This window comes from Polyodon spathula, chromosome 9 (assembly GCF_017654505.1).
Source record: "Polyodon spathula isolate WHYD16114869_AA chromosome 9, ASM1765450v1, whole genome shotgun sequence".
Taxonomy (NCBI): Eukaryota; Metazoa; Chordata; class Actinopteri; order Acipenseriformes; family Polyodontidae; genus Polyodon; species Polyodon spathula.
The window spans coordinates 42413264-42439819 of record NC_054542.1 but is presented as its reverse complement, the minus strand read 5'-3'; the positions used below and the strand labels follow the sequence as shown (position 1 = coordinate 42439819).

At 38.8% G+C, this 26556-nt stretch overlaps 1 protein-coding gene across 2 annotated transcripts in view; it reads right to left on the bottom strand.

Moving 5' to 3' along the window:
• abcc4 (ATP-binding cassette, sub-family C (CFTR/MRP), member 4) overlaps positions 1–26556 on the bottom strand; it is a 68349-nt gene that overhangs the window by 8211 nt on the left and 33582 nt on the right. For both annotated transcript variants that reach the window (XM_041259680.1, XM_041259682.1), the window contains 11 exons: positions 23559–23638; positions 14615–14765; positions 13460–13579; positions 12843–12953; positions 11441–11541; positions 10087–10278; positions 6998–7153; positions 3783–3872; positions 2849–3021; positions 2202–2307; positions 373–507 (listed from right to left, as the gene is read on the bottom strand). In XM_041259680.1, the coding sequence (XP_041115614.1) occupies positions 373–507; positions 2202–2307; positions 2849–3021; positions 3783–3872; positions 6998–7153; positions 10087–10278; positions 11441–11541; positions 12843–12953; positions 13460–13579; positions 14615–14765; positions 23559–23638 (1415 nt within the window). The remainder of the gene's footprint in view (positions 1–372; positions 508–2201; positions 2308–2848; positions 3022–3782; positions 3873–6997; positions 7154–10086; positions 10279–11440; positions 11542–12842; positions 12954–13459; positions 13580–14614; positions 14766–23558; positions 23639–26556) is intronic.

The following is a 26556-nucleotide window of genomic DNA, read 5'->3' as shown; positions in this document are numbered from 1 at the left end:
AGAAACCCCTGTACACCTTTAAAAATCTATTTTAAGAAATTAACAATACGACAAGTAATGTAAGTAATAGAGTATGTGGTATATTGTACACTTAGTAGCATCATGTTAACACTAAGGACAAAATTAGCTCGTGTATGGCATGTGCAAAAAGGTGGTTTACAGTAGGCAGTGCCCCTCTGTAGCTACAGCAGGCACCCTTGCTTCACAAGATTTATTTTGGCTTCATAACACTTTAAACATCATGTTTAAACACTGGGTTGTGCAAAAAAGAGAACTAAGGTATTGAGAGCTACAGTGAAAATGCTGTGCAATGAAAAAAAGTGAGTGGCTAAGCAAGACTTCCAAGTAATGATAGCCTGTGTGATGCCTTACCTGTTTGGCTGTCTCAATAAGAGCTGCTGCTTCAGCCTTGCCAGTCTGCTGAACCATCTTATAGAATATGCTGTCATTATTTTGCAGAAGAACATAGGGCTCATCATATTCATGTATTCTTCCTGCATCTAAAACCTGTAATCAGTACAAGCATGTATAAGCAAAAGTTTGTTGTTGCTCTCAACTCTATCTTGATTATCATAACTGCTACTTCAGACATCTATTAGTTAGCTTTAATGTAAAATACTTTAAAAAAAAACCACACAAGCCATCCCTTTGCTGTATTACACTAAATATAGCCGTAGTAGTTGAAATTGAATACGTCTATAAATCTGTTTCTATATTACACATTAAAAAGTACTTGGCAATGTCCATTCTAGACTGACAGGAGGAAGGTGTTTACGGCGTATGGGTTTCTTCTAGGACAGAATGAACTTCCAAAGAGCTCAAAGTCATTCCCAGCAGCGGACTGGCAATGGGATTCAAAGCCTTTCACAAGACTCCGAACAACTCAGAACAATGAACACATACTTTTTTGGATGACAAAGCAATTTAACTGAAATGTGGGTAAAATCAGTGGCCTGCTGGCAGACCACAAAACACTGCAGTGTGTATTCACATGTTCTCTCATGCTGCGCTCAATCATTATCATGCTTAGGTGGTTATATAATGTCTGTAGGTAGGTCCCTATCTACCAATTACTGTTTGTTTGCTTTTCGACCTGTATATCACTATATAATTATGGGGACAATGGAAGTATAGTATGTGGCAATATTTGTGTTTTTAGTTGCCGTGTACAGTGCAACAAATAGCACTGCCACTAACAAGTACATTTACAAAAAGTTTAAAACAGCCCTCCTGTTTCTAATTGAATTTACTGTGGCTGTAATGGGGGATAAGTCCATCACATCTGTATGTACTGAACTACACCCGTCAAGGTGGATCTACACTGGAAGCGAGCGAATAATTTGGAAGAGACTGGAACGTATGGGTGCGTCTGCACAGAGTGTTAGTGATGCAAGCAGCCAGTCCGGATGAAGAGAGCTATTCCAGACGAATATAAATGGGTTCTATTTTTCCCGCAGACCAATCAAAGCAAAGTCAGTTCCCAACCCATTCACAAAACCATATCCAGGACGAGCTTCAGCCCTGTTTCCAGACACAGCCCAAGGGTCAGTCACAACCTCTGCCCCAACCCCTAGTTCCAGGATAAGCCCATCCTGCAACAGGTTTAATGCAGTATGGACTGTTGGGATTGTGGGAGAGGGTAGACAAGAAGGGGAAATTATGTAAATAGTTGTTTGTGAATTGGTTTTGTGGGCGTCAGGGGTGTACTGAGTTGTATTACTGCGAGCGTGATTGTGTGCGTTTTACCTCTTCCCCCTGTCAGCGGGACCTCTCTCCTGGGTGTGTGGCTGACTTTGCCTGTCATTTCTCTCTCTCCTGGGTGTGTGGCGACTTCACCTTCTCTCTGGTGTGTGTTGGCTTTGCTTTCTTGTTCTGTAGTCTATGTGCTACGTGAGTGGTGTTGTGAACGGATGCAACTGAAGGGGGTCGTGGAAAAATTGCCAAGAGACAGACACAGCTGAAGCACTGGGTGGGAGAATAGCGAGTGTTAAGGACAGAGTCAGTTTCTGCTAAAATATTCGCTTTTGACGTAGACACAATATTTGCTCGCGTCGCTCACTTCCAGTGTAGTCCTTAAGGGACTTGACTGAAAGAATCAGAGAACACAGCTATGTCAATTATAAATACCATGTCACAAAAGTCTAGCATAAATAAACCAAAAACACACATATATGTATGAAGAAAAAATATTTAACACTTACCAGTATTCTATCACTGTCAATAATAGTGTTAAGTCTGTGTGCAATGGTAAGTACTGTACATTCCTCAAACTTTTCGCGAATCGTCTTTTGAATTAACTCGTCTGTTCTGTAGAAAAGAAAGAAATTTTAGTCAATCGTGGGTCACATTTTTCAATTTACACCTTGCATATCTTAATTTAAAAAAGAATAACAAAGTGACAAATCAACCATACACAGCCAAACAGAGAACATTTAAAACATATCTGTATTCCTGTACTTTGATATGCGTTAGCTTCTGTCACTCTGGCTAATGTGTCGCATACTATAGCTGTGCAGGCATGAGTTTCACATCACTGTGTACAGAAAGTATGGTTTGCCAAGCCAGAAGACTAGAACAAATTACGTAAAATCACAAAAAAATAAAAGACTAATGACATCACTGCATAACATTTCCAAAACCATCTTTGTAACACTTGTTGTAAGTTTGAGCATTTGGTACATTTTAAAAGCTGAAAAAGCAAGCTGTGCCATAATTGAAATGGAATGTTATGGTTAGAGTCAGTTTGAGGGTCTAGTAAATGAACAGTCCACGTCAGAACAGGGGAATTTCCAGCACTGCGTAGGCCCCATGTCCAGGTCAGCAGTTGCATGCATGTTGAGCACATTACCTTGGGTCCACATTCGCTGTCGCTTCATCGATTATCAGTATACGTGTTTTCCTGAGGATTGCCCTGGCAAGGCACACTAGCTGTCTCTGGCCAACACTAAAATTTGACCCAGATTCAGCCAGCTGTGTCTCTATCTTATTTGGCAATTCTTCCACTACCCCCTTCAGTTGCACCTGTACAAGGAATACAATTACCATTTATCTACAGGTATCAACACACCAGGATCATTCATCTCTCTTTCTACATTCCCTCTATTCAAAATCGAGGGACCGTGAGCTAGGACAACGAGTTAATCAACCAGTCTCTAAAAAACAGAAATCAGCATGCAATGTCCCATCTGACTGACCAACAGGATTACAAAACATAAAAAAAAACCATAACAAGGAACATTCCTTTAACAGAGTATGACTGGATTCTGTTGAACTTTAAACATTTTATAAAGCCCTGGGTAAAGAGGTCGACACCAGGACTGCTCATGAATTGCAAACTAGAAAGGTATTAAACTTTAAATGACACACACAAGTTAAAGCTTTGTGAATGGGACCATATGGTTAGACACCTTGTTATGAACCATATCAGCCTTTGCTATCCCATTTGTATACACACCATGAAGACCAGGGCCACTAAACCTCTCCAATACAGAGATCAACTGCAAATGGCCAAAGATCATGAACAAACTCTGAGGGCAGCAATCACCTGTGTTCCCCTTCTTATTGTTTGTCTCTTGAGTACATTCAACACATCCCTTACAGCTTCACTTCGGCATAGCACAAAGCAGCCCTAACAGGATCTCTCTTCAGTTTCTGGTGCTTAACAGCAAACAGAATTAATTATGGCCTTGTCCCCCCTCCCCCCCTCCTCCTCAGCAGCCTTCTGTAAAAACACTTGGGAGTGTGAAGCGACAATATAAACACAGATTGCATTCCTCCAGTACCTCTTCGAGTGCATTCCACAGGTCCTCATCAGTGTGCTCGTTAAATGGATCAAGGTTCTTCCTCATGGTGCCAGTAAATAACACAGGGTCCTGGAGAAAAGAAGGGGTATTAAGCACAATAGCATCCCAAGGGCGATGTGAAATGGCACGGACAAGTGGAATACAGCTGCAAGCAGACAGTATGCAACATTCTATATCAAAGCATCTCACCGTCATTCACCACTTAGTATTCAGATGAAACTAGGCAAGTTGAATAAAAAGCAAAACCCTTAAAAATCACAAGAGATCACATGTGATGGCTAAAGGGTTATATACCATATTCTGGAGGTGATGGGATTATACCTGATCACCATTCCAGGAGGAATCATATCTTTGAAATGTTTTCTCACTCAAGCATAAACTAGATATACAAATTAAAAATGCCCCAGTTACATGTAGCATGTAAATATGTGTGTTATAAAACATTTACATAAAGGCACCGCTACATAAATTTATATTTTGAATAAATTGGTTCTCTAGATTTGCATTCCTTGCATCACATCTCTAGTTACAGATTCTTAATAACGTCTATATTTTTATCAAGGTCCAGCAATTGAATGCCCTTGAAGAGCAAATAAAATACTTTCTTTTACCGCAGTCTGCACACACCCGCCTGCACGTTAAACAGCCAACAGTGTTCCAACATGCCATACTCGCTGCTGTAAATCTAGGTCGACCGGTTGTAAACAATAAAGCTATGTGACTTCAATTTAAATTGGCAAGTCTGCCAAATATTTTACATATGGAAAAATACAGGAAGTTGCTTAAAAGGAGTAACAAAATATGACTGTCTTTCCATGCATGCTATCTTAATTGCTCATTGTTTTGCAATTGTAGCACCTAAAGTAAACATATCTATTGCCTGCTACCTTGGCGAACAGCAATATTTACAATACTTTAAATGGTTATTATGGGTGTTTGATAAAACATTAACAGGGAATTAATGGCCTGTTTATGTCCTGCAGCTAAACGCAGCAGCTGGATATGTGGTTTGTAGTCAAGTAAACTCACCTAAGAAAACAGTCAAACAATTAAAATACAACTTTCAGATTGAGAAGTCTTCGATGGAACAATCAGCTTCTTCATTTGCAAACTGCCATACATAGAATTCCTGTATGACCTCCCTGACTGCCAATGCCATCAGGTTAGCCATGTGAACAAACTACTGTTTGTACATATTTGTTTTCAAAACAGACTGATTTTTTTGGGGGGCTCAAAGCATAATGAATTTGCCAACCTGCCATGCTATTTAACCAGTTCAAATCCAGTGTTCATTTTAACGAGGATTCCAGGTAAACCTGGAACAAGCGAGTCTACCATGAAGCTTTCTCAGGGGTGATTGTGTAATTGTTCAGACTAAGCCTACTCTTTGCTACCCAGTTCATGTATATGTTGATGTCATTTCTGCACATTGAATAGAACCTGAAATGGATTTAGTTTTACCATATACCATTACAGATTTTATCATAATACTAGATTGAGTCTCCGAAGCCACAGTACAATACACAGGGCCTATATCGCATGTAGACTTTTCTACAGGATAGTGCCTTGAGAACATGCTCACTCTCTTGACGGCGCAGGTGACAGGGTGGGGAAGTGAAACTCTAGTGGGAGAAAAAAATGTCTTAAACAATGGGACCTGACATGACACAGACTGGTCTGAGTGAACAAAATCAAAAACAATAATCCTGGCAGAACTGGTATCGAATGACTGGTAAAATCACCACTATGCAGTGTCTTCTTGTGCATATGTTATATAGACAAAGTGTAGTGTCTTGATATGTCTGCAGCACCAGGATGTGTTTGTTTTCTGATTTAATACAAGTCTTGTAAAAGAGGCTTCTTGATTTGCAAACTACCACAGCAAAAAACAAACAAAAAAAATGGTGCTTATGCAAGATTCAAGGTGTGCTTACAATACATTAAATTTACACTTTGAAAGCAGATGTTTCATCTCAACGAGATGACAGTAAAAAGCAATATTTACTGCGAGTATCATTTCTCACTCTTAAAACAGGACAAAGTGCCAAATCGGTGGAACCCAGCTCTTTGTTTAAATTATATGAATACATTGGTAATTAATACATTATTTCTTGAAAACTGAAATTAATCCAGAAAGTGTAGAGACAAATAAATAAATAAATAAAACAAAACAGACACACCTTTGTAAAATCACTGAGTAGCAAAAAACAAGTGCTTCTTTATAGAAGAGAAACCTTATATGCGATAAAACTGATACCAGAAACCCATCAGGGCTGTAGTGAAGACCTTCATGAACTCAGAAATCCCCAAAGCCTTCGGAAACACTGAACACTTGCTACAGCAATAAGATCAGAGAAGATTTACAGTACTTTAAAATGTTTCACAAAATATCTTGGTCACCAGCTATTTTACAAAGTGCAAGAGTTCATCCCCTGAACTTACCAAAAAATATTTCCAAAGGGTGATATTTTCTTAATACTGTACCACATTTCATAAGGCAGAAACAACCTCAACTCTTATTATAATGCCCCCCCCCAAACACACACACCTTTTTAAAGCCTGCACCTCCTAAATGAATTGATCATCATCTGTTTGCAGTAGAAAAAGCACATTTTACTTGCATAAAGCGCACAAATTTAAGTCCATGTAAAAAGTCCTCTTCACAGACTCAAAGGTTACCAGCTTGAGAGAGTAACGGTACTGTGCCTTGATGTTCAGTGTGTAGAAACAAAGCAGAGCCTGCACTGGGCTGCAATCCAGTTGTGTTGCTTTGTTGGAAACAGAATACCAGACTCCCTGCATTGAATTGCCTTTCCTCTCACAGGTGAAGCCCTTCTCATGGCACGGTTGCCCACGACCCTCTGACAAGCATAGTACAAAAGCACAAAAACTCTTACATTTCAGGCAATTGCTACTTCCTTCAGCTTCTGTGTTTAACAAAATGTTGATGTACATTGTAATTTTGAAGCCAGGTAATCTGTGAGAACTAAAACCAAAAGTTTCCCCCCTTGTCACGGTGCTTAACATGTACAATCCTTGTGATTTACTTCATTGGTAACCTTGGCCACTCATATGACACTGTGCGATATCGGTGAAATGCAAACAACCTTTTCTTTCTGGATTCCAGTTGTTCAAATGGGCAGACCTGCTCTAACAACACCCCCACATTGTTTCTCGCCAGCGGGGTACTCTACCTGAGGTATGATTGACATTTTCGTACGAAGATCATGAAGTCCAAGTTCAGAGGTCAAAACTCCGTCAATTCGAATACTGCCGTCAGGTTCAGCCAGCCGAAACAGGGCAGAGATGAGAGAACTTTTCCCAGCACCCGTCCTTCCAACTATACCAACCTACAAGACAAAAACAAAGCAGTCTGTTTCACTGATCTAGCTAGTGATTAAAATAACGTCAGGGAAACGGGTTATTTGTAATGGAGAGCACCTGTAATGGATTTTATTTGAGAACCAAATATAATCTGTATTTATACAGCAAGAGGTTCAAACAATGTGGCATGGACAGATATTTGTACTGGGCAAAACTGACAATGAAACTTAACCGAGAAAATCCTAGTATAAAACTGCGTACCAAATATCATGATACATGATGTGCCTCTGTATTCATAGTGAGTTAACAGGACATCGATACAGGAGACATTAGGCCAGAAGCCAAGTTAATACAGATCAACATTACAGATCATAGCAGTTAGAGAATACAATAAAATCAAATAAAAGCAAGTTCAAATGAGAATAAAATTTACAGTAAATAATTACGTTTGAGAGCGATTACGGCCAACAGAGCTAAACTTACAAATATTTGGTTATGCGAGTAAATTCCATTAAGAGCAAGTAGTAAGTATAATAAATGGATAAGGACAATTTCAAATAAGAGCAAATTACAAAAAACATGAATACGGTAACTTAAGAGTGAAGTACAAAATTCAGAAATCTAATTATGCTTGACAGCAGTAGTAGAATACAGGGAAGTGTGGAGCAGTTAAGTGCCAGTACAAGATGATGCAAGTACTGATAGTTGGGATTACCATCTCATACCAACATATGTCCATGCATATATTCAAACCCTAGCAAGTGGTTCCCATAGAATTCAACAACCAAGCCAATCAGAGGCCATGAGCTAGATTCTCATAACTTTAGGTACGAATGCCCACACCCAGCTTTATCACAATTTATAGCTGTGAAGTTGTAGGAGAGGAAATACATTTTACTGTTTGGTATAACAAATACAGACATCAGCACCAGCAAAATGTGTCCTATAATAAACTACAAAACAAAGAAACGACAACAAAAGAACCTACAATGGCAAAAAAATAAATAATAATAATTAAACCGAGCACAAATTAGCAAAAAAACACATTAGTTCTACAACACTGCAAAAAAAACAAAGATGATATGAGTTCTGGTCAAAGGTTTTGTGGAGTGATGAAAAAAAAAAAGAGCTATTTGGTCACGCTGATTGTCTTTGCGTTTGGGGAAAGTCTGGTGAGGCGTACAAAGAAAAGAAAACCATACCAACTGTCAAGCATGGAGGTGGAAATGTCCTTCTGTGGGGCTGTTTTTCCTCTAATTGCACAGGAAATTTAGTTCCAATACATGGAAAAATTGATAAAAAAAAGAAAAAGAACCAACAGCGCAACTGGACATTCCAACACGAGAACGATCCAAAGCACACATCACAACCTACTTCAGGATGGTTAAAGGAGGAAATGAAGGTTCTGGAATGGCCTCTTCAAATGTTTGGTATGAAGAAGGCTGTGCACAAGAGAAGTCCTCGGAATTTTAATGAACTGGAACAATTTTGCGTTGAAGAATGGTCAAAAATCACTAAAGAATCATGCCAAAAGCTCATTGACAAATATCCTAATTGTTTAAAAGAGGTTATTATTGCTAAAAGGTGCCTCAACTAGCTATTCATTTCATTTTCCTGGTCAGTGTATGAACACTTTTGCAAAAAAATTGCTGAAATAAATAATTGTAGACATTTCTTGTAACTTTTTTCCTCATCCACAAAAGCAAAACTTGCTCCTAAAGACTGATCCTATAATTGTTTGTTTGAGAAATTTCTAGGAATTATAAAATTTTCATTGGGGTATATAAAGTTTTGACTACAAGTGTATATACAGTACATGCACATAAACACCTTTCCAAAAATGAGCCCAATAAAATAAAGTATGCATGTGTCATTCAGTGAAGGATAAACATGGCGCAGCGACACATTTCTGATAGACAAACAGATTAATTAGAAGTCTATTGTTGTGGTAGTAAAACAAAGCATTGCCCTGATAATCTCTCTATCTCCACAGCAAACGAAGGCCCACATTCCCCTCTGTTTTCAGTGATTCTCAGGTATGTGTGTTTGACTTTGCTACAAAGGGTGATGAGTGACAGGTGCTTGTTCCACTTACGTTTGCAATGAGCTGTCAGCACATACACAAACCTACAGGTCTACAGCTTCAAAGGAACGCACTTCTTAAATGCTGTGACTGTCTTCTGAAGGCCACTTGAGAGCTGCCCTTTTCATTTCCAGACCATCCAATGCAGAATCAATTATCATTCATTCATTTTTCAAAAGAAAATGTGGCCTCAGAGCTGCTTACACAGTAAATGTGGTATATTCAGGCCAGCCCACTTTTTTTTTTCTTTAAGGACACACATTGTGCATATACGTTTATACCTTTAAAAAAAAAAAAAAAAAACTAGAATATGAGTAATAAGTTATTTATAAATGGATCACTGATGAATGCACTAGATGACAAAACGTATTTATATACTTATGTATGGTTGCTCCAAACCACAATAAAGTGTTTTGTTTTTTTTGTTGCGTATCAGAGCATTAAAATCATTCCTTGCTTATGCACTGCATTTTGGTGTTTGGAATACATTAATGAGCATGCTAATTAGCAGTTATATGTTCATTCATTTTTATTTATTTGTATTCATAGAAGTGCCTTAATCTACTGAAAACACCTGATAATGTACTTGTTAATGACCTACAATTAGTTAGATTGAAAAAAAAAAAAAAACCCACTACAAACTGAAGAAGAATGTATTGGTTTTTAAAAATTGCAGTGTTAAAAACATGCTTTATTCAATTATACTAACGCTGTAGCTGTATGTATCTGTAGAAGTACACATATGCTTTTTGGAAAAGATAGCTGCATGAATGTTAGGATACTGGGTCTGGAAATAAATACTGTATATTTAAAATAAATATTGGTTTTACTTTTTAACAGAGGTCAGTTTAGTAGAAACTTATGTAGTATACCAACCTTCTCTTTGGATCTGAACACTGCATTCACGTTCTTAAGAACACGCGGCCCGTCACGGCTGTAAGCAAAATTCACATCCTCGAAGACAATCACTCCGTGCCTTGGCCAGTCTGGGGGAGGCCGGCACTCTGTCACCCAGGGGGCCTCGTTCTCCAGCTCAGTGTAATCCAGGACCCGCTCCACTGACGTCATCTGAAGGTGGTTGTATATAATTAGTGTTGCATCTTAATCTTCTACAAAAGTTTAAAATGCAAATCCTGTGAACATAAACCTACAAGAAACAACTTTATATTCATCATATGCAAAAGAACATTACCATTTGGAATTTACATTGGACTTCCAGAACAGCTAGCATATGTGCACCAATCAGCAGCTGATTGCATTTTGTAGTCACAGACATTTTCAAAGTCCCATGCTATACACGGTGGAAATTCAGAATTGAGGTCAATTGGTGTTTAGAATTTCAACGTTTATAGTAAAATTGGATCTTTTACAACTAGTGAGTGTGTCTTAATTATGAGAACAGTGAGCTACCGTGACTGCCTGTAATAACTCGACACAATCTGTCAATAAAAAAAACTGGGGCTATGAAAATGGAAGCACTGCTTGATTTGTGGTTGAAGGTATGGCTGCTTTGAACAAAAACCTGTGAATGAAACTGTCAACCAGAGCAAACATTAGCATGCTACAGCACAGCACTGAGACTCTGCATCAGGGCTCTGTAGCCATGTACTCCTTACCAAGTCAAACATGTATTGTTTTCAGTCAGAAATCATGGTCCGCAATAATGTCTATATGCTGTGCAAACAAACTTTCTTACCCGATTCTCAATAAAACCAGGTGTACTTTCGTAACGACTGGACAAAGTTTGTCAAGTTTTATTCAGATAGAATTTTGTTTGCTTGCTTTTTTTTTTGGTTTCATGATAGGATGAATGTGGCAGGCTGGCGAGTGGATAGAGGCCCAGAGACAGTCTGTAGTTCAAAAAAATAACTTATTATAAATAAACACAAACATGAAAGGGCACAAGGGCCAAAATAAAGGGATTTAAACACAAATAAAGCAAGACAAAAAGCAAAAATAACAATTTCCAGGCTGTGCAATGCCTTCATTGGATTCAAACTTTCAAACATACAAACAAAACACCAACCTGCTTCCTCAGCTCCCTCTCCCAAATGAGAAGCAGAGGCCTCCTTTTATGTCAGGTGGCTAGGCACTGATTGATCGTTAATTAACCTAATCAACTAATCAACCCCAGCCACCTGAATATAATAAACCCAGGCAGGTAGGGGAAATTAACCCCATCCCTGCCAATTTAAAAAAGACAGAGCTTTGCTCTGCCACAATGAATTACCTGATTCTCAACTTCTGCACTTTGTCGGACACCCCACTGGAACATTCCCATCAGAGTGACAGCGTAGGAAAGGGCCAGACCAACATCACCTGCCTCCAGTCCTGTACAACGAGGAAAAAGAAAAAGGACTCTGCTTCGAAGGAGGTCATTTGCTCGAGAAGACCTAAAACTACCTTGCACAATTTCATTTTTCAAAAATGTTACTTTTTTGTCTTGTTTCTGATTATGATAGTGGATCTGCCTTTTGAGAACCTTAACACATCGTTTGTCAGAGTGTTTTACCACTGGAATACAAACTGTACTCCACTGGGCCATTTTAGATTGGTAGTGATGAAAGTACACTGGAGCCATGTCTATGTACGAACTTTATTTTAGGGGATGAGAAAGTTCCATTGCAGTTTAGAGGGGAAACAGAATTTTTCAGGGGTGTCCTATAAAACTTGATAACCCATTACTTAATTTTCTTTAGATAGCCTAGCCTTGCTTGTGGGTGATTCCACCACATCTACTCCTTTTGTTACTATGTGTAGAAATTTATAAGATTCTAGTCAATATATATATATATATATATATATATATATATATATATATATATATATATATATATATATATATATATATATATATAATCTTTTTTGCCCTTAAAAAAAAAAAAGTCGATGATTTTACCCCCGTTTTATTAATCTCAGTTCACCGCTGCAAACCCCTTGGTGAACGGTGGCGAAACGTGTCACTGACTAGCCGTCTTTTTTCGCACTGCAGATCCACAATGAAACCATCAGACCTGTAGTGCTGGAGGACAAGATAGATCTAAATGGCTCCACTGCAGACCCGCAGGCACACTATCAGCCACAGGGGTCGCTGGTGTGCAGTGAACCGTGGACTGTCCTGCCGACCTAAGCCCTCCCTGCCCGGGTGGCGCTCTGTCAATTGTGATCCAACCTCTGGGAACTCCGGTCCTGGTCGGCAATGACATAGCCTGGATTCGAACCTGTGATCTCCAGGCTATAGGGCATATCCTGCACTCCACGCGGTGCTCCTTTACTGGATGCGCCACTCAAGAGGCTCCTCAGAAAATATTGTGATGGCAATATTAAGCACAGTAAGTGGAAACTGCAATGGTGGGATTGACATACTTTGATATCATTGTTATGGCAGATTTGGTGAAAATAAATACTAGATGCAGGGTTATGCTCTATTCCTTACAAATGCTACTGTACAGCTTTTATTACACATCACTTCAAGTTTAGTGACAAGTTTAATATTTGTTCAAATTTGTTTGAAACATAACCTGGTGGTTATATTACTATGGCACCAAGCTTAAATGGGAAGAACATCCAGTTCAGGGGACTATCTGATCCAAATCTGGAAGTGCATTAGCAAAGCAAATCACATTTCTTACCATTCGCGAGGAGAAGAGATCCAAAGGCAGTTGCTGTGACAAAAATTGCACAAAGGCCATCTAGTCGAAGAGCAAACCACCGTGATGTGGTTAAAAACAAAAACCAGGACTCTGGGGGGAGAACAAAAATGTAAACATAATGAAATGATTCATCATAGAATGTAGTTGTGCATGAAGCCAATCTCTGAAAGCATCGGTTTTTGCAAATTCATACAAGCGCCCCTTACAGGGGGTGTTCACTAAACCAAAAAAACAGGACTTTCCTTTAATACCCCAATCAGTAAGGTGTCAGTACTGTGTGGCCACCAGGACTTCACTTTATGCAGCAAACGTCCATTCAAAGTTTAATAACATTCAGGCAAATTGTTGTGAATATATAGTGTTAATCAATTAGGGGCAACAATGGCCCAGATTAAGAAGATCCTTGGAAACTACAACTAACTTTTACTTTTTAATACAGTTTGTATTACTGGTGTATTGAGAAATGACTATTTGACTAAAATATAATGACTATTTCAAGACAGACACAAGAAAAGGAATGATGACCTTGCCATGTATGTCTTGGATCTTGCTCGAGGGTTGATGAAGCTACCTTCCTAAGACATTAGTACGCTAACCTGAATGGAGATCTTGATGGTCATCAAATTCTCTTTGAAATCTTTGTTCTGCTTTAAAGGCACGAATGGTCCACAGCCCTTGGAGAGACGAAGACAGGTGGGAGAAGACAGGACTTCGAGCTAAAAAAATAAATAAAAACTTTCAGGAATCTTCATTTTCATGATGCTTATGTCTTTCCATTTTTTCACAAGATTAAAGAATCAAATTATTCATTTGATCTAAAAGTGCGGTACGGGTTCCCCAGATCACCTAGTAAAAGGCTAGGCGCTGAGGCGATTGGCTTGATAGCAGGAGACATTTAAATTGGGCATTTAATACAGTAGAAAAGCCAGCGGGAAAATTTGTGAATAAAACATAATTACTGGGGTAAAAGTAAACGACCCGTCATAACTTTTAAATGTACACAATATTAAATTGCTTAAAACAAACTGGTTGACTATTCAACATCTTCTTCAAAACAGCTGTTTCAACATTGTATTTTCTCAATGAACCTTACAGCTATGTTAAAACAGTTGTTTGAATAAGCCATGTGTTCCAAGTTTAAAGTTAGAGATAAAAAGAGGTTCAGATACAGATTGCAATGTGTCTCAGAATGTGTCTCATTATCACATGCAGTATGGGCTAAATGTGTAAAGGTATTTAACTTAAACATGCATACAAAAGAGAGTATGAAAATTTGAAACGATCACATTTTGTAGACAGCACATTTACATGTGTGTAGTGGGCGAACAAGGGACTGTACTCTTCCACAAGTGAATAAAACAAAATAAAATGATACACCTTGTTTCTTGAACTATCTACAGGAGAGAACAATCTGTTATGTGCAAGCGTACAACCCTGTTGTCAGGACAGGTGAATGAAAAGACCATAATTAAAAAGGTTAAGTACACCTTTAAAATCTCAAGATGCAGTTTATATACATTAATTAATGGTCTGTGCCTATGGTTACAGAGTAAGTCAGGGAGGGTGGATTTATAACTGGATATCCACTGTAATTTAGCCATGCTGAACTGGTGCACTGTCGGAGGACTACTTACTATGTCTTGTAATTAAGAATGCCTTTGATTTATAAACATTGATTTCAGTTCATCGCTATTAGTATGTCATGCTTATTTAAAAAAAAATAAAAAAAGAAGGAGCTTCTTAAAACCTACTGGTGGCTTCCAAGCGCTTGACATCTCGAGAGGTCTGCAGGAAATACCGTTGTAGGATTATGAAGATGATCAAGAGGGGAATGAGCGGGATTATAATCCAAGGGATTACAGACACAGCCACGGCTATCACACCCACAATCTGCAGGAAGATCTGTGGAAGGAAAATAAAACATGTGTTCCCAGTTTATTATCTCTTTAAAAAGCATGATCCAAAGGACAAGCGGAGGAGGGGGGTTAATGCAGTAGCTGTTCACTCCCAGAGCTCACTGACCTCCTAAAAGGCTGACAACACCAGGTCAGGATTGGATGATTGCGGGTTACTGTACTGAAGCTCACACAGCTATCCCTACTCTGTGGAGGAATAATGATGGAGACTTCACAGCTGCAGAAGCATATTATTTTATATGACACACACACAGCAAATTTCCTCTATTTATTTTAGTCTGAAGTTGCGCTGCAAGGTGTTTGACTATGCAGAGAAGTAAACCTGGTCATTTGTGACTCAAATGAGGTTGTGTCCTTAAAGATTCATTAACTCTTTTTGAGCATTCTACTCTAAGTAATAAACTATATTAAGCAAGGCATTACAGAAGCATGAATATATAATATATCAGTCAGTTGTCAATGTTGTTTTTACTCTTCTGTAATCTGGCCTGTGGAGAAAAGCTCAGTTACAACAATCTTTGTCAATCATACATACAGTAGTTGTTGTGGGTAAAGCTTAAGGTACTCTAAGGCTTTTGACAATACAATAAAAGGTAGGGCTGCAATAGGTACTTAATCCTGAAGGATTTTGAGAATTAAACATTTTTTTTTATGCATGCAACAATACAACTCTCTCCTTTCTAACCAGCACTTTTTAGTTTTTTGTTTTAAGGACATCTAATGGTTGGCCCGATAATTTCATATTTGCTATGCTATTGAAGCATGGTATGAATTTATTTTTATTTATTTTTTTTTTAATTTAGTCATTGCCAATTATTTTTATTTTCTCCCATCTTTAAATGGCCAATTATTATTTAGGCTCAGGTCACCGCTACCACCTCTCCGCTTATTTGGAAGAGGCGACGACAAACACACACTGCCTTCCGAAGCCAGCAGACAGCTTCTTTGCACACTGTGGATTCACCATGCAGCCACCCAGGAGCTTCAGCATCGGAAGACAACGCAGCTCCCAGGCAGCTAACAGGCAAGCCCGCAGGCGCCAAGGCAGACAACAGGTGAGCTGAGGACACCCTGGCCAACCTAAACCCTCAGCCAATTGAGCGCCGCCTCCTGGGAACTCCCGTCCACGGTCGGCTGTAGAATAGCCCAGACTCGAACCGGCGACGTCCAGGCTATAGAGCACATCCTGCACTCACGCAGAGCGCCTTTACTGGATGCGCCACTTGGGAGCCTCATGGTATGAATTTTTAACAGTAACTATAGTTTAACATTTTAATGGAATGAAACAAAAATACACAGGCATCCAACAAGTTGTGGGACACCTGCTGTATTGCCTAACAATAAATTATTCTGTTAATCTGAATAATAGAGCCAAGTGGTATAGATCAATTAGAAAGGCAAATTAAATTATGTTAATAAGAAGATTTTTAAAATTAGGACGGCTCTTTAAAACCAGGCAGTAGAGAACTAAATGTTCCCAAAGAGAATGGCTTGAAACTAGTAGCTACATATTTTAATTTTCACATAAGGACTGGCACTCCTCAAACCACTATAAGTCTTTTCTACACTTTGTGGTTTCAGCTTTCTCCCCAGGCCTCGAATCAGCGAGTTCTTACTAGTATGGAACTGCCAACTGTGGGACATCCCCATTTCCTTACTAGCAATCACTGTTTGATGCAGTGTGATTTAACATTACATTAAAAAAAAACAGATACACCTTTGTAATTGCAAAATGACTAGCCACTTTTCATTACAGACCCCTGACACAGCTAGTACAGTACAAGGCCAATGCTAAATTTCACTCCCTTGTGTCCTACTTTGGTAGCACAATTCTTTCTCTACTGCCTGGGTCTCAGCCTGAGCCACTGTCCAGCCACACTTCATTGTGCTAGCAGCTCGCTTCCTATGTTAATGACCATCGGGAAAACATGCACTGTACAAGAGGAGGACAGCATGCTCAGGTGAAAGCTTGACAAGGGATTGTGCAAGACAGAATGATCTCACAAAGAATCGCACAGCTCTAGAGCATGCAGAGAAAGGAATATAGTGGTTCAGTTTACACTGAGTGAACGAAATAAAAGTCCTAAAACTGTCATTAGTACTAGGAATTTCAGAAACTGTTCCAAATGAGTATTGTAGAATGCAGATTTAAATAAAAAATGTTCAAGTACATATCATTTATATATGAGAAAATGATGCGACCTAGACAGCAAAGAATCAGGCATAACCAGCCATGTAACTTGCACTGGTTTCAGTCCACACAGCACACATCAATTTAGCACCTTAATTACAGATCTTATGTGGATAACCACATGTTTAGCCATGATTACTTTCAATATTTTGTCTAATGAAAAACAACTCAGATTTAATTTACAGCAGAGACAATGGGTATTCCGACTGTATTTCTGCTACCACTGTGGTGTAGTGTAAACCATCAAGCTGAAACTACTAGAATTAGAGATTCCATAATGATGCAAAGGTAAAAAGTACCCACAGGGGGCTGGGCAGAATTCTACTGTCAGTCTCATTTGGCAGCTCCTGGTACACACAGGTATGACTGGATACATCTTGACCCCAGGTAAATTAAAGTAGAACCGCAAATACTGCTATCCCTCCACAGACATTAAACCAGAGAAGCATGATTGAAATGCTACTCTGCAATATGCTAGTTACTTTAGCGACTGGCTGCTACAGAACATACTAGTAGATACTGTAAGTAACATGTAAATACTTCTGAAACTGCATCCCTTGATTGCAAGATCATACAGGTTTGAAAAGATTACTTTTTTTTTGGTACATGTGCAACATCATTTTAGGTACCAGACATGACATTTCTATCAACCCAGGAGGATTTATTTTAAAAGTTCTATTTTTTATATCCACACCAGCTTAAACTAAAATCACCGCAAAGAACGAAGACACCAAAAAGTTATTGCAAGTGATCTGGGAGGAAAGGAAACAGCACAGCAAGGTCCAATACATCTTGCAGCTATGGTTACAACTTATATAGCACATGGACATGGCACTGGCTCTAATTCAAAACTGTCAAATGTTCAAACTTCACAGTAGTAGGATGGAAATAGCCACTTGTACACATTTGTCTTGCAGGTAACATTTAGTTGTATGTTTCTGTTTTGTAATTGAAATATAGTTCATTTGAGGAAAACAAGCCAGGCAGGACAATTTATTTTTTAGCTGAGCCGTACCAAGTCCCTGGTGATTTAGCGTCGCCATGCTCTTGTTTGATGTGATCAATTTGCCTGGTCTGCCAGTTATCATGTCAGAATATCAGAAAGCCTTGCCCCACCAACCCTACATACAGATGAGGTCAATTACAATAAACAACCTCCCAAATCTACAGCCTGATGCACATGAAAGTGAAAAAAATGCCTGTGTATATAAACAGTTTAAATAAAGCATTACCTCTAATTGCTTTCCAGCAAGAATAGAAGGCTACTGTAGGCATGCGATTTGGTGGTTTAGCAGAGCCAGGCATGCTGTTGTACCCATACTTCATTCAGATTTCAGCTGCCTAACTGCTTTATTTTGCAAGCGATACTAATCTGCACTTTGATGTCCAAATAAAATTAGAAAATTGAACAAAATTGCAATATTTGTGTTGTATGCCGATAGGAACTGTTGTTCCATAATCCAACATAAACATATCTCTGACAATTAAAGATCCTCCGAGACAGAGTGTCAGCAGCCTCCCTTTCTTCTCAATTCAGCGGCTGTGTGCGGAGTTTTGAAGGAACAGCCGCCACTGGAATAACAAAATGACAAAAGATGCTGTGAAGCATTATTGCTGGAATTTTTCTACACACTTTCCCTGACATGGTCGCAAAATAAAATGCAAGGGTCAGTGTACTGAAACAAGGGAAGGCAGTTCCACTCTTTTAAGTCCCTGTCTTCAGGCCCCTTTGTTTCGACATACCCAGATGCCGTAGCTATTCTTTTAGAGAAATGACTGTGGACACCTCCTTCACATTTTCCCTTTCTTCAGCGTTTTCACTTCATAAAGCCGCAGTCAATGTGTTTTGTGTGTGGCGAGGAGGGACTGACACATTCCGTGGTGGTCTCAGTCACTGCCTACATCGGTGGCTCAAGTAGTGTAAGGATTAGGTCTTTGTGTCCAATGAAAAGGTATGAAAAGTCAGTTATTTGGGCTCAGTCAAGCTGTTGATTTTTTTATTTTTTTTTTGGCCTGGAATAAAGGTTTTGTAATTCACTCTTTCCTATAAATCACTGCCCATTCTCCACAGTCCAGCTGCACGATCATTCACATGCCTCATATTTGCTCTCGCGCTCACAAAAATAATTTATTAAATTGAGGTCTGGTTTAAGCTTACAGAGAAAAAGGACAGGGAAAGAAGAGCCAACTAATATTTCTGGTGAGTGGGCAGCAACAAGAACAATGGCCTTGGAGAGAAAATTCACTCTTTCTGATTTTATATTCCTAACATGCCTGGGGGGTGGTAGAACTGCATACAGCTTTCTATGACAAAAGACACCTGTGAACTAAGACAACTGAGCTGTCATCTGCAGGGTTATCCACTGAATATCAGGGCAAAGTCAAGCTATGTGAAAAAATGTACTGGACCACAATGTTGCGAGACCACACATGCTTTGGCGACTTTCACACGGGGCTCTGAGGCACATGACTGCTGGTTCTCAGCATCTTAGTCAGCCACTTTTCCTTTTCTAGTCATCCACATGAAAATAGTCCAAACTTCGTGAAGAGCTTCACACTGTCTGCCATGCAGTGAGGATACTTTGTGAAATAATATGAAGAATAATTTATATATCAACAAAGTATAATGTAATAATGCATAATTTCATCCAAAAAAAAAAACAAAAAACACATACACATGCCTATATTACACATTTTTAGGTTCTCGTAACTGCGTACACAATACAGGCATGTTAACTTTCAGTTACACTGTAGTTATGTTACTAAAGGAACGCCATACATTTAGAACATTTATTTAGAAAAGTACAATTTTTCGATCATATACACGTAATGCTGTTGTAAGTACACATATTAAACAATGTAAATACAGGAATGATTACTGAGGTTTTAAACAATTCTTTCTTGCTGCCTAAATTAAGCATTCAATAAAGGATTATTCTCATTCGTGCCCTATTTACAGCCTGAATTTACAGCCTCATGAATGAAGTTCTCTCAATGCAACATTATAGTACGTTTCGCTCCATGCTTTTCCATACAAAAAGTGTTCTCAATGGATCACTTATTATTGATGCAAACCAGTCGGTATTCTTCTAGGAAACCTATTTCTGATGGCACTGCTAAAAGAACACAGTACAGCTGTGTACCAAACACGAAGCCAGTTTCTCAAAAGGACTTTATCATCCAGAAACCAAAGTCACATGAACCCAACTTAGGAACCATATCACTGTAGGTCACAGGTTGAGATTTAGATTTTATAAAAACCCCTTGTTTAGAAAGATACAGGGTATTAATGCTTGTGATAGGGAAGCCTTCTTCCATGTGGGTGCGTGCATTCGCTGCTGAGTCAAGGGCAGGAGATCGTGACCACCAGCTTACGTGGCATTACCAGCAATGACAGCGCACAGAGTTCATACAGAACAGTGTATGAAAACTTTGCTGGCATCTACAATCTCTGAACTAATCTTCTCTGTTCAATAATAAACAAACTCCGGCTCCTCGCCTGGCTGTCAGCACTTTCGACTCGATCTTCGGTATCCAAGCCTGGTTCTGGTTCTCTCCAACTCACACTCAATCTCACTGTGCTAGAGACCATGGCGGATAAACAGCTAGGGCAATATGTGACAGGCGGATACACTGATTACTGCATTTAAAAAAATGATGTAAAACATGCTGTAACTCAGTATTGTTCCGGTAAAGTCTGGAATGTATCTATTAGGTGTGTTCCAAGCAATGCTTACTGAAGCAGCGAATGTTACTTTCAGCAAATTTTAAAATACCACCACAAAATTCCAAAAACAACAAAACAAAAACAGAAAATTCACCACTGGCAGTCAATAAAGCAAACTCTGAGTAGCGCCCAACGAATTTAATTACTCCGAGTTGACTCCATGTTTAGAGTCTTTCACATCGTCACCTTCCTGCTCCCAACACAGAGGAAACCTGTTGCTCATAAGCTGTCAAAGCGGTCAGGCCAGGGCCTTTGTGCTTCCTCCTGTCCTGTCCCCTTCACAGGCTATATATCCAGGCCCTCTGGTTTCACATCCTAAATTGGGCAGTTTTCAAATGAAAAAGCAACCTGGGATTTAAAGGTCAACCTTTCACAAAAGCCAAATGTTCCAATTCCCTTAGGTGATTTTATATAGATGATTTCACTGTTTCTTTCTTTGTCAATTTGAAAAAGAGAAAGGTATAGTTCATTTCAAGTATCTTAAATGCACAGTTAAATGGTCTTTAAACCACAGAGAATAAAATCACTTGGGAGAAGGACCAGATTAAGAATATTTGGTCTTCTTTAAAACTGCCAGAGTGCTAACCCCAATATAAAAGGCCACTACTTAAATGCAAATCCCTCCAGCAGAAAAAGCTTTCCCCCCCACACACAGTAAGATAAACCAGTTACTGCATTGTTTATTAAGTTTCACTTTATTCCCCTTGACAACCATTTAAACAATGACCGTTGGAAAACGTCCCTCAGAGAATGAGCAACAATGGCAAGGATCAGTGGCTTTTCTGTCTGGCTAATACTTTGTAGAAGAGGGGAAAACAGCTCTTCCTGAAAGAATTAAAGAATGCTCTTTTAAAAAGGCACCTGCAAACAAAAATATAATGAGCGCCAAACAAAAGCACTTTGTCAAAATTATGCCACCTTTGTGCCTCACACAATAAACCTGCACATTTTAAAGCCGGGAAAGAGTACATTGTGCCCACACAATGCATATCCATACATATGGTACATGCTGACATAATTAGCTTTATTCTCAGTTTTAGTTTTAAGAAAAGGGGACTTAAATTAGCATATGCCAAGCACTGTGCCATAACTAAAGAATAGAGGTCTCAATACAGTGCAGAGAAAACCTGAAGTTATCCAACTACAAAATGTGTCTACTAAAAATGGTTCAATCCAAAGCTTGTGTAGAGATTAATGAACTCAATCTTACTGCAACATTAAAAGAAAAAACCCTTTCCTTAGAATCAGCCAGTATCCACATCATTGTCAGACTTGGTCATTGTTTGCTATAAAGAAATGTTACTGTCCCATTTACTAAAAATCTGCAAAATATACACGCCACAAATCAGCATAATTACTACAGTGCGCTATTATACGGTACAGGCTTGTTCCTGTTTTGCATTTACTGGCTTTATATCCCGTTTCCTATTTTTTTTCCAGCTCGACAATTAAGTTCACACTGTTTATCCTACTTATGACGCAGTTTCGAGAAACTGTCTTGGTGGGGTGTATTGTAAAGTTATTAGAAGTAGTGTTTATTAACGTTATGAATGTTTTGTCAAAAGTCACCATTGCAAAGTAGAAAAAATGACGACCAACACAGGTACAACTAGAAATGGAAACACCCCTGGTAGCAATCTCAGGGGTACGCCACGTCCCATCAAATGACTTGTAAACATGAAGTAAAATACAAATGTGAAAAAAAGACTATCATGGATATTTTCAAAGGTTTAAAACAATGTGGCACTGAAAAAGTTAATGTTTCCTGGACACCACCTGAAATGGAACTTTATTGAGAATCACATAATGCCAACTATGAAGACCCTATGCCAAAGCACAGCTGGGGTTTAAAGCAATGCAGCACTGAAAGGGTTACTTTTACTGGACAATTTTTTTTTTTTTTTTACCTTATACATCGTAATGCATCCAGTCCCAGCTGATCTGGATACAATGGCTTTGATTGTGTTTTTCAAAATGACAGAATATTTGAATACTTTTCTAAATTTTGACCGGATATCCTAATATGAAAATTCCATGTTCATCCTAGCACTATGAAATGTTAGCAGTAGCAGGTGTAGGGGCCGACAGACTCAGAGGTTCCCCTTGTTGGGGATACTTAATTACTGAGGTTAACCAAACTTTTTTTTTATAAGAATAGCATTTAAATTTCTGCCAGTATCATTAAATGTATATTTTTTATTATACTTTTTAATCTTTATCTAACATAGCATAAAAAAGGAGAAACCACAGAGTACAAAACAGGCTTTTGTGCTTTTGATCTTCTGTTCTTCCACCATTTAACATAGCTTTTGTTCCAGTCAAGGTTTTTATCTGCCATTAACATCACTCTTTTATTACTGACAGTATTGTGTTCATCCCAGCATTGTTATTCTTTTGTCTAAGCTTAACCAAGGAACCACACCCGCTTCTGAATCTCAGATTGCAAAGCAAACATTCCCTTCTTTGTGCATGAGCTGGCTCATCCTCTTTCGTGAGACTGGACTGTTTCTGTATTGCGGTCAGATTTCGTAATGCTACCTGGACATGTGCCAGAGTGCTGGAGGGTGGCTGAACAAGAAGCAGCATATGACACTGAATTTCCAGGCTCTTCCTTCCCAATAATGAGGACTCCCATTAACTTTCAGTGACTGCTAATGGTGTTTAATTGAAATTGTCAGCCCATCCTGCGCTTGTGTGCAGACACTTTTATTAAACAAGTGGTAATGCTCTATCAGGTAAGTTATTAATCCCAAAGTAATTGTTTTGTGATCACAAGGGGCACCGGCCGCAAAGCAGGCCCAGCAGACCATAAAATCATCTCACAGTGTACAAATTCATGATTCACAGATGAACTGCCTTACCTGGACGAAGTCAGCAAATGTCAAGGCGAGCAAGCTGTCCAACTGGCCGATATCTTTGGAGAAGCGGTTCAGGATTCTCCCTGAGTCAAATAATGAAAGATATTAATTCAATAAAATAACCTTTAAAAAATAACATCACCTCATGAAATAATGGCATTTTCGCAGTGGATTTTGAAACCCATACACTTATATCTTACTTTGAGACAGTACACCACCCCATTGTTAGCAGTTGCCCGGCTATGAGACAACATTAATGCAATGAAGAGCAGGAGGAAGCTGGCACCAACCACTCAATTTTAGTGCTGCTGCTGCTGTTGTGACACACTTGCCCAGCCACGCAAAGTTGAAGAGAAAGTCTTAATGTTGTTAAAAGAATATCAGGCTTTTAAACGTGAAGTACGAGGTACAGTAGACTTACCGCTGATCCATAAGGTTTATAAATTGCATTTTGTAATATTAAAGCCTTATAGAAAACGGAGAATAGAGTCTTCCCTGGGTCCAAAAGCAGTTTGGACCCCGAGAACAGTACTAGAATTGACAAATATACCAGTTATGCAAGCAGAGTTTCACAGCTCAAGAGGACCAAATTCTGGTATCCTCCATATGCGAGTGATGATACACTGACCAAGAGTGACAGAGAAAAAGGTTCCCCAGTAACTGTAGTATGCATGCTAAAGAAAGGCTGTGCAACTCATTTCACACATAGTTTAAAGCTTCCAAAAAGGACCATTCTGAGGAATTTAAAGCTAGACAAATAGGTTTTTAAAGCTTGTTTCAAAGGCTTTCCACTGAAAACCAATTACCTATTGAGAAACTATTTTAGTAAGTATTACTGGAACAAAGACTGTGCATCCCCGTTGGCTTGGTTTTCACCGTATATGTTGTACTTTGTGTGCTATACGTACAGCATGTTTGTTTCATCGATGCAATGTACAGTAATTCTTTGTAATAATCTAATCTAGTGATTGATCATTTCTAGTTTATAAAATTAATCAGTTGCCTGTGTGACTGTCAGCTGAGTATTATGCATACATTCAGGACTATCAGATGGTCAAATATTGAGCTATATCTAAATTAAACAATGATGCATTAAATCTCCTGTATTATACAAAGGCTGTGTACTCTGCATTGAATACACCAGAAGCTCTTTTGTTCCGAAACAAAAAAGTTCCAAAACCTCTGTACCTGCCATTCTTTTAGAAACAGCTGTCAATGCCTTTAATTGCCTTCACTCCAATGTGTTCAGGTGTTCATTATTCACTTTTGGTTTTGCAGGTGCTCGATCGGCACTTTCTTGTGGTTCCTTTGGAAACTTTGTACACATGATTACGTCACACCTGCACTGATAGGTGCTAATCACTGCCCTCAAAGCCACAGCTAAGAAAGCAGGCACGCAAGAAAAATTAGGACACCCATCAACCTGAAAGAACATTGCAAATGTGCCGAAAACAATTGGGTGTACCCGTAGTTGAGGGTTTTCAAGTTCGCAGGCAACAAACATACACTGGGAATCAAGACTTACAGAATGTTTAACAAGAACACGGTGGCTGGTTTTTGACGTGGAGAGAGAGCAGGTTTGTGTAATGCATTCAGTGCCTTCCATACAGTAGGTAAACTGGTCTCTAGTAAAGAGAGCTTTCAATTGATGGAACACATTACTCTGGCCTGCTACCTTGCCAGATAACCCATGGCCCTTCCCTAAAAGACTAGACTACGAACCTAAAAACGGATTACTGTAATGTTTCAAGAAAACTTTTAATCTAAACATTTGTTTCACCTTTATTCCAAATGTATGCCTGAAAAAAAAAAAAAGAAAGATTTAACTAAGCATTTAAATACGATCGTCTATTATGTCTAAATGCAATGATCTGCTAATGAACACAAAAAAAAAAAAAACCACCACAAGACAGACATGGGTAAAATTAGTGAGGGGCAAGTTATCAGATTATTACTTTGGCACTTTCAGTTAAAAAAACAGTAAAAAGAGGTAATGAATTTGCATGTTTCTTTTATCACTGTAAGGACATTGTTATCAGTTTTAACAGCCAGCGAGAACACATTTGAGTGTGACCCAATCTGTATATTACATTGGTACAGTGGCCAGCATTAATCTGTTAGAAAAACATCCAATCTTTTAAATGCTTTGGTCATTGTGCTTCAGTTGCCATGTGGATCAGTTCAGAAATGTAGATGAAAACTTGGGTTTTCTGTACAAATACAGGAGGTGTGCAACATGTGAAGGTCAGACAAGGTTGGGGGTAGAAATTACGCCGTCAATAAATCGATTAAATTTATATCAACACATCCTTTATGAATCTGATAATGCTACTTCCTCTTTGTAAGAGAGCAGAGGATATATTCTTACTGTCAGTCTCGAACCCCTGTCATTACTAATGTAAATTAACCTGGTTATGGTGAAAGGTAAAAACGCCAACATGCCAGTAAACCCTTGAATAGAGATCCTTTAACGACCTTCTCATCTTACTGTGGACTGGCTTACTTAATGTCAACCTTTAAAAGATTATTGTCTATGTAAGGTTGATGTTCCAATTTTTTTTTTTTTTTTTTTTTTTTTTTATTTTTAAAGTATAATATTTTGTCTCGTGCCAATTTTTTTGGTTGGTTGGTTAAGCTGGTGAGTGATGGGAATGCTACTGCTGCCTAAATTGCTGTTCATATCCTAGTTAAATATATACAATTGAATTACACTGAACTGAAGAGTGAAATGGGCATTCCCTGGGAGCAAAGCTCATCTGGTCGGTCACCAGCTTCAATGACGACACTTGCCTATTTCCCAGTACTCCGCACCGCCAATGCTAATACATTCTGAATCAATTATGTATGGTGCTGGGTTGAGGTCCTTGCAATCTATATTTCCTTTATGCAATTAAATTGTCTAACTGCGCAGCAGTGGGGAGTCGTATCACCCTACCTCCACACACACACTCTCAAATGTGAAGTCTACATTAGAATTTTAGTTTTAGATTGTATCTGCCAT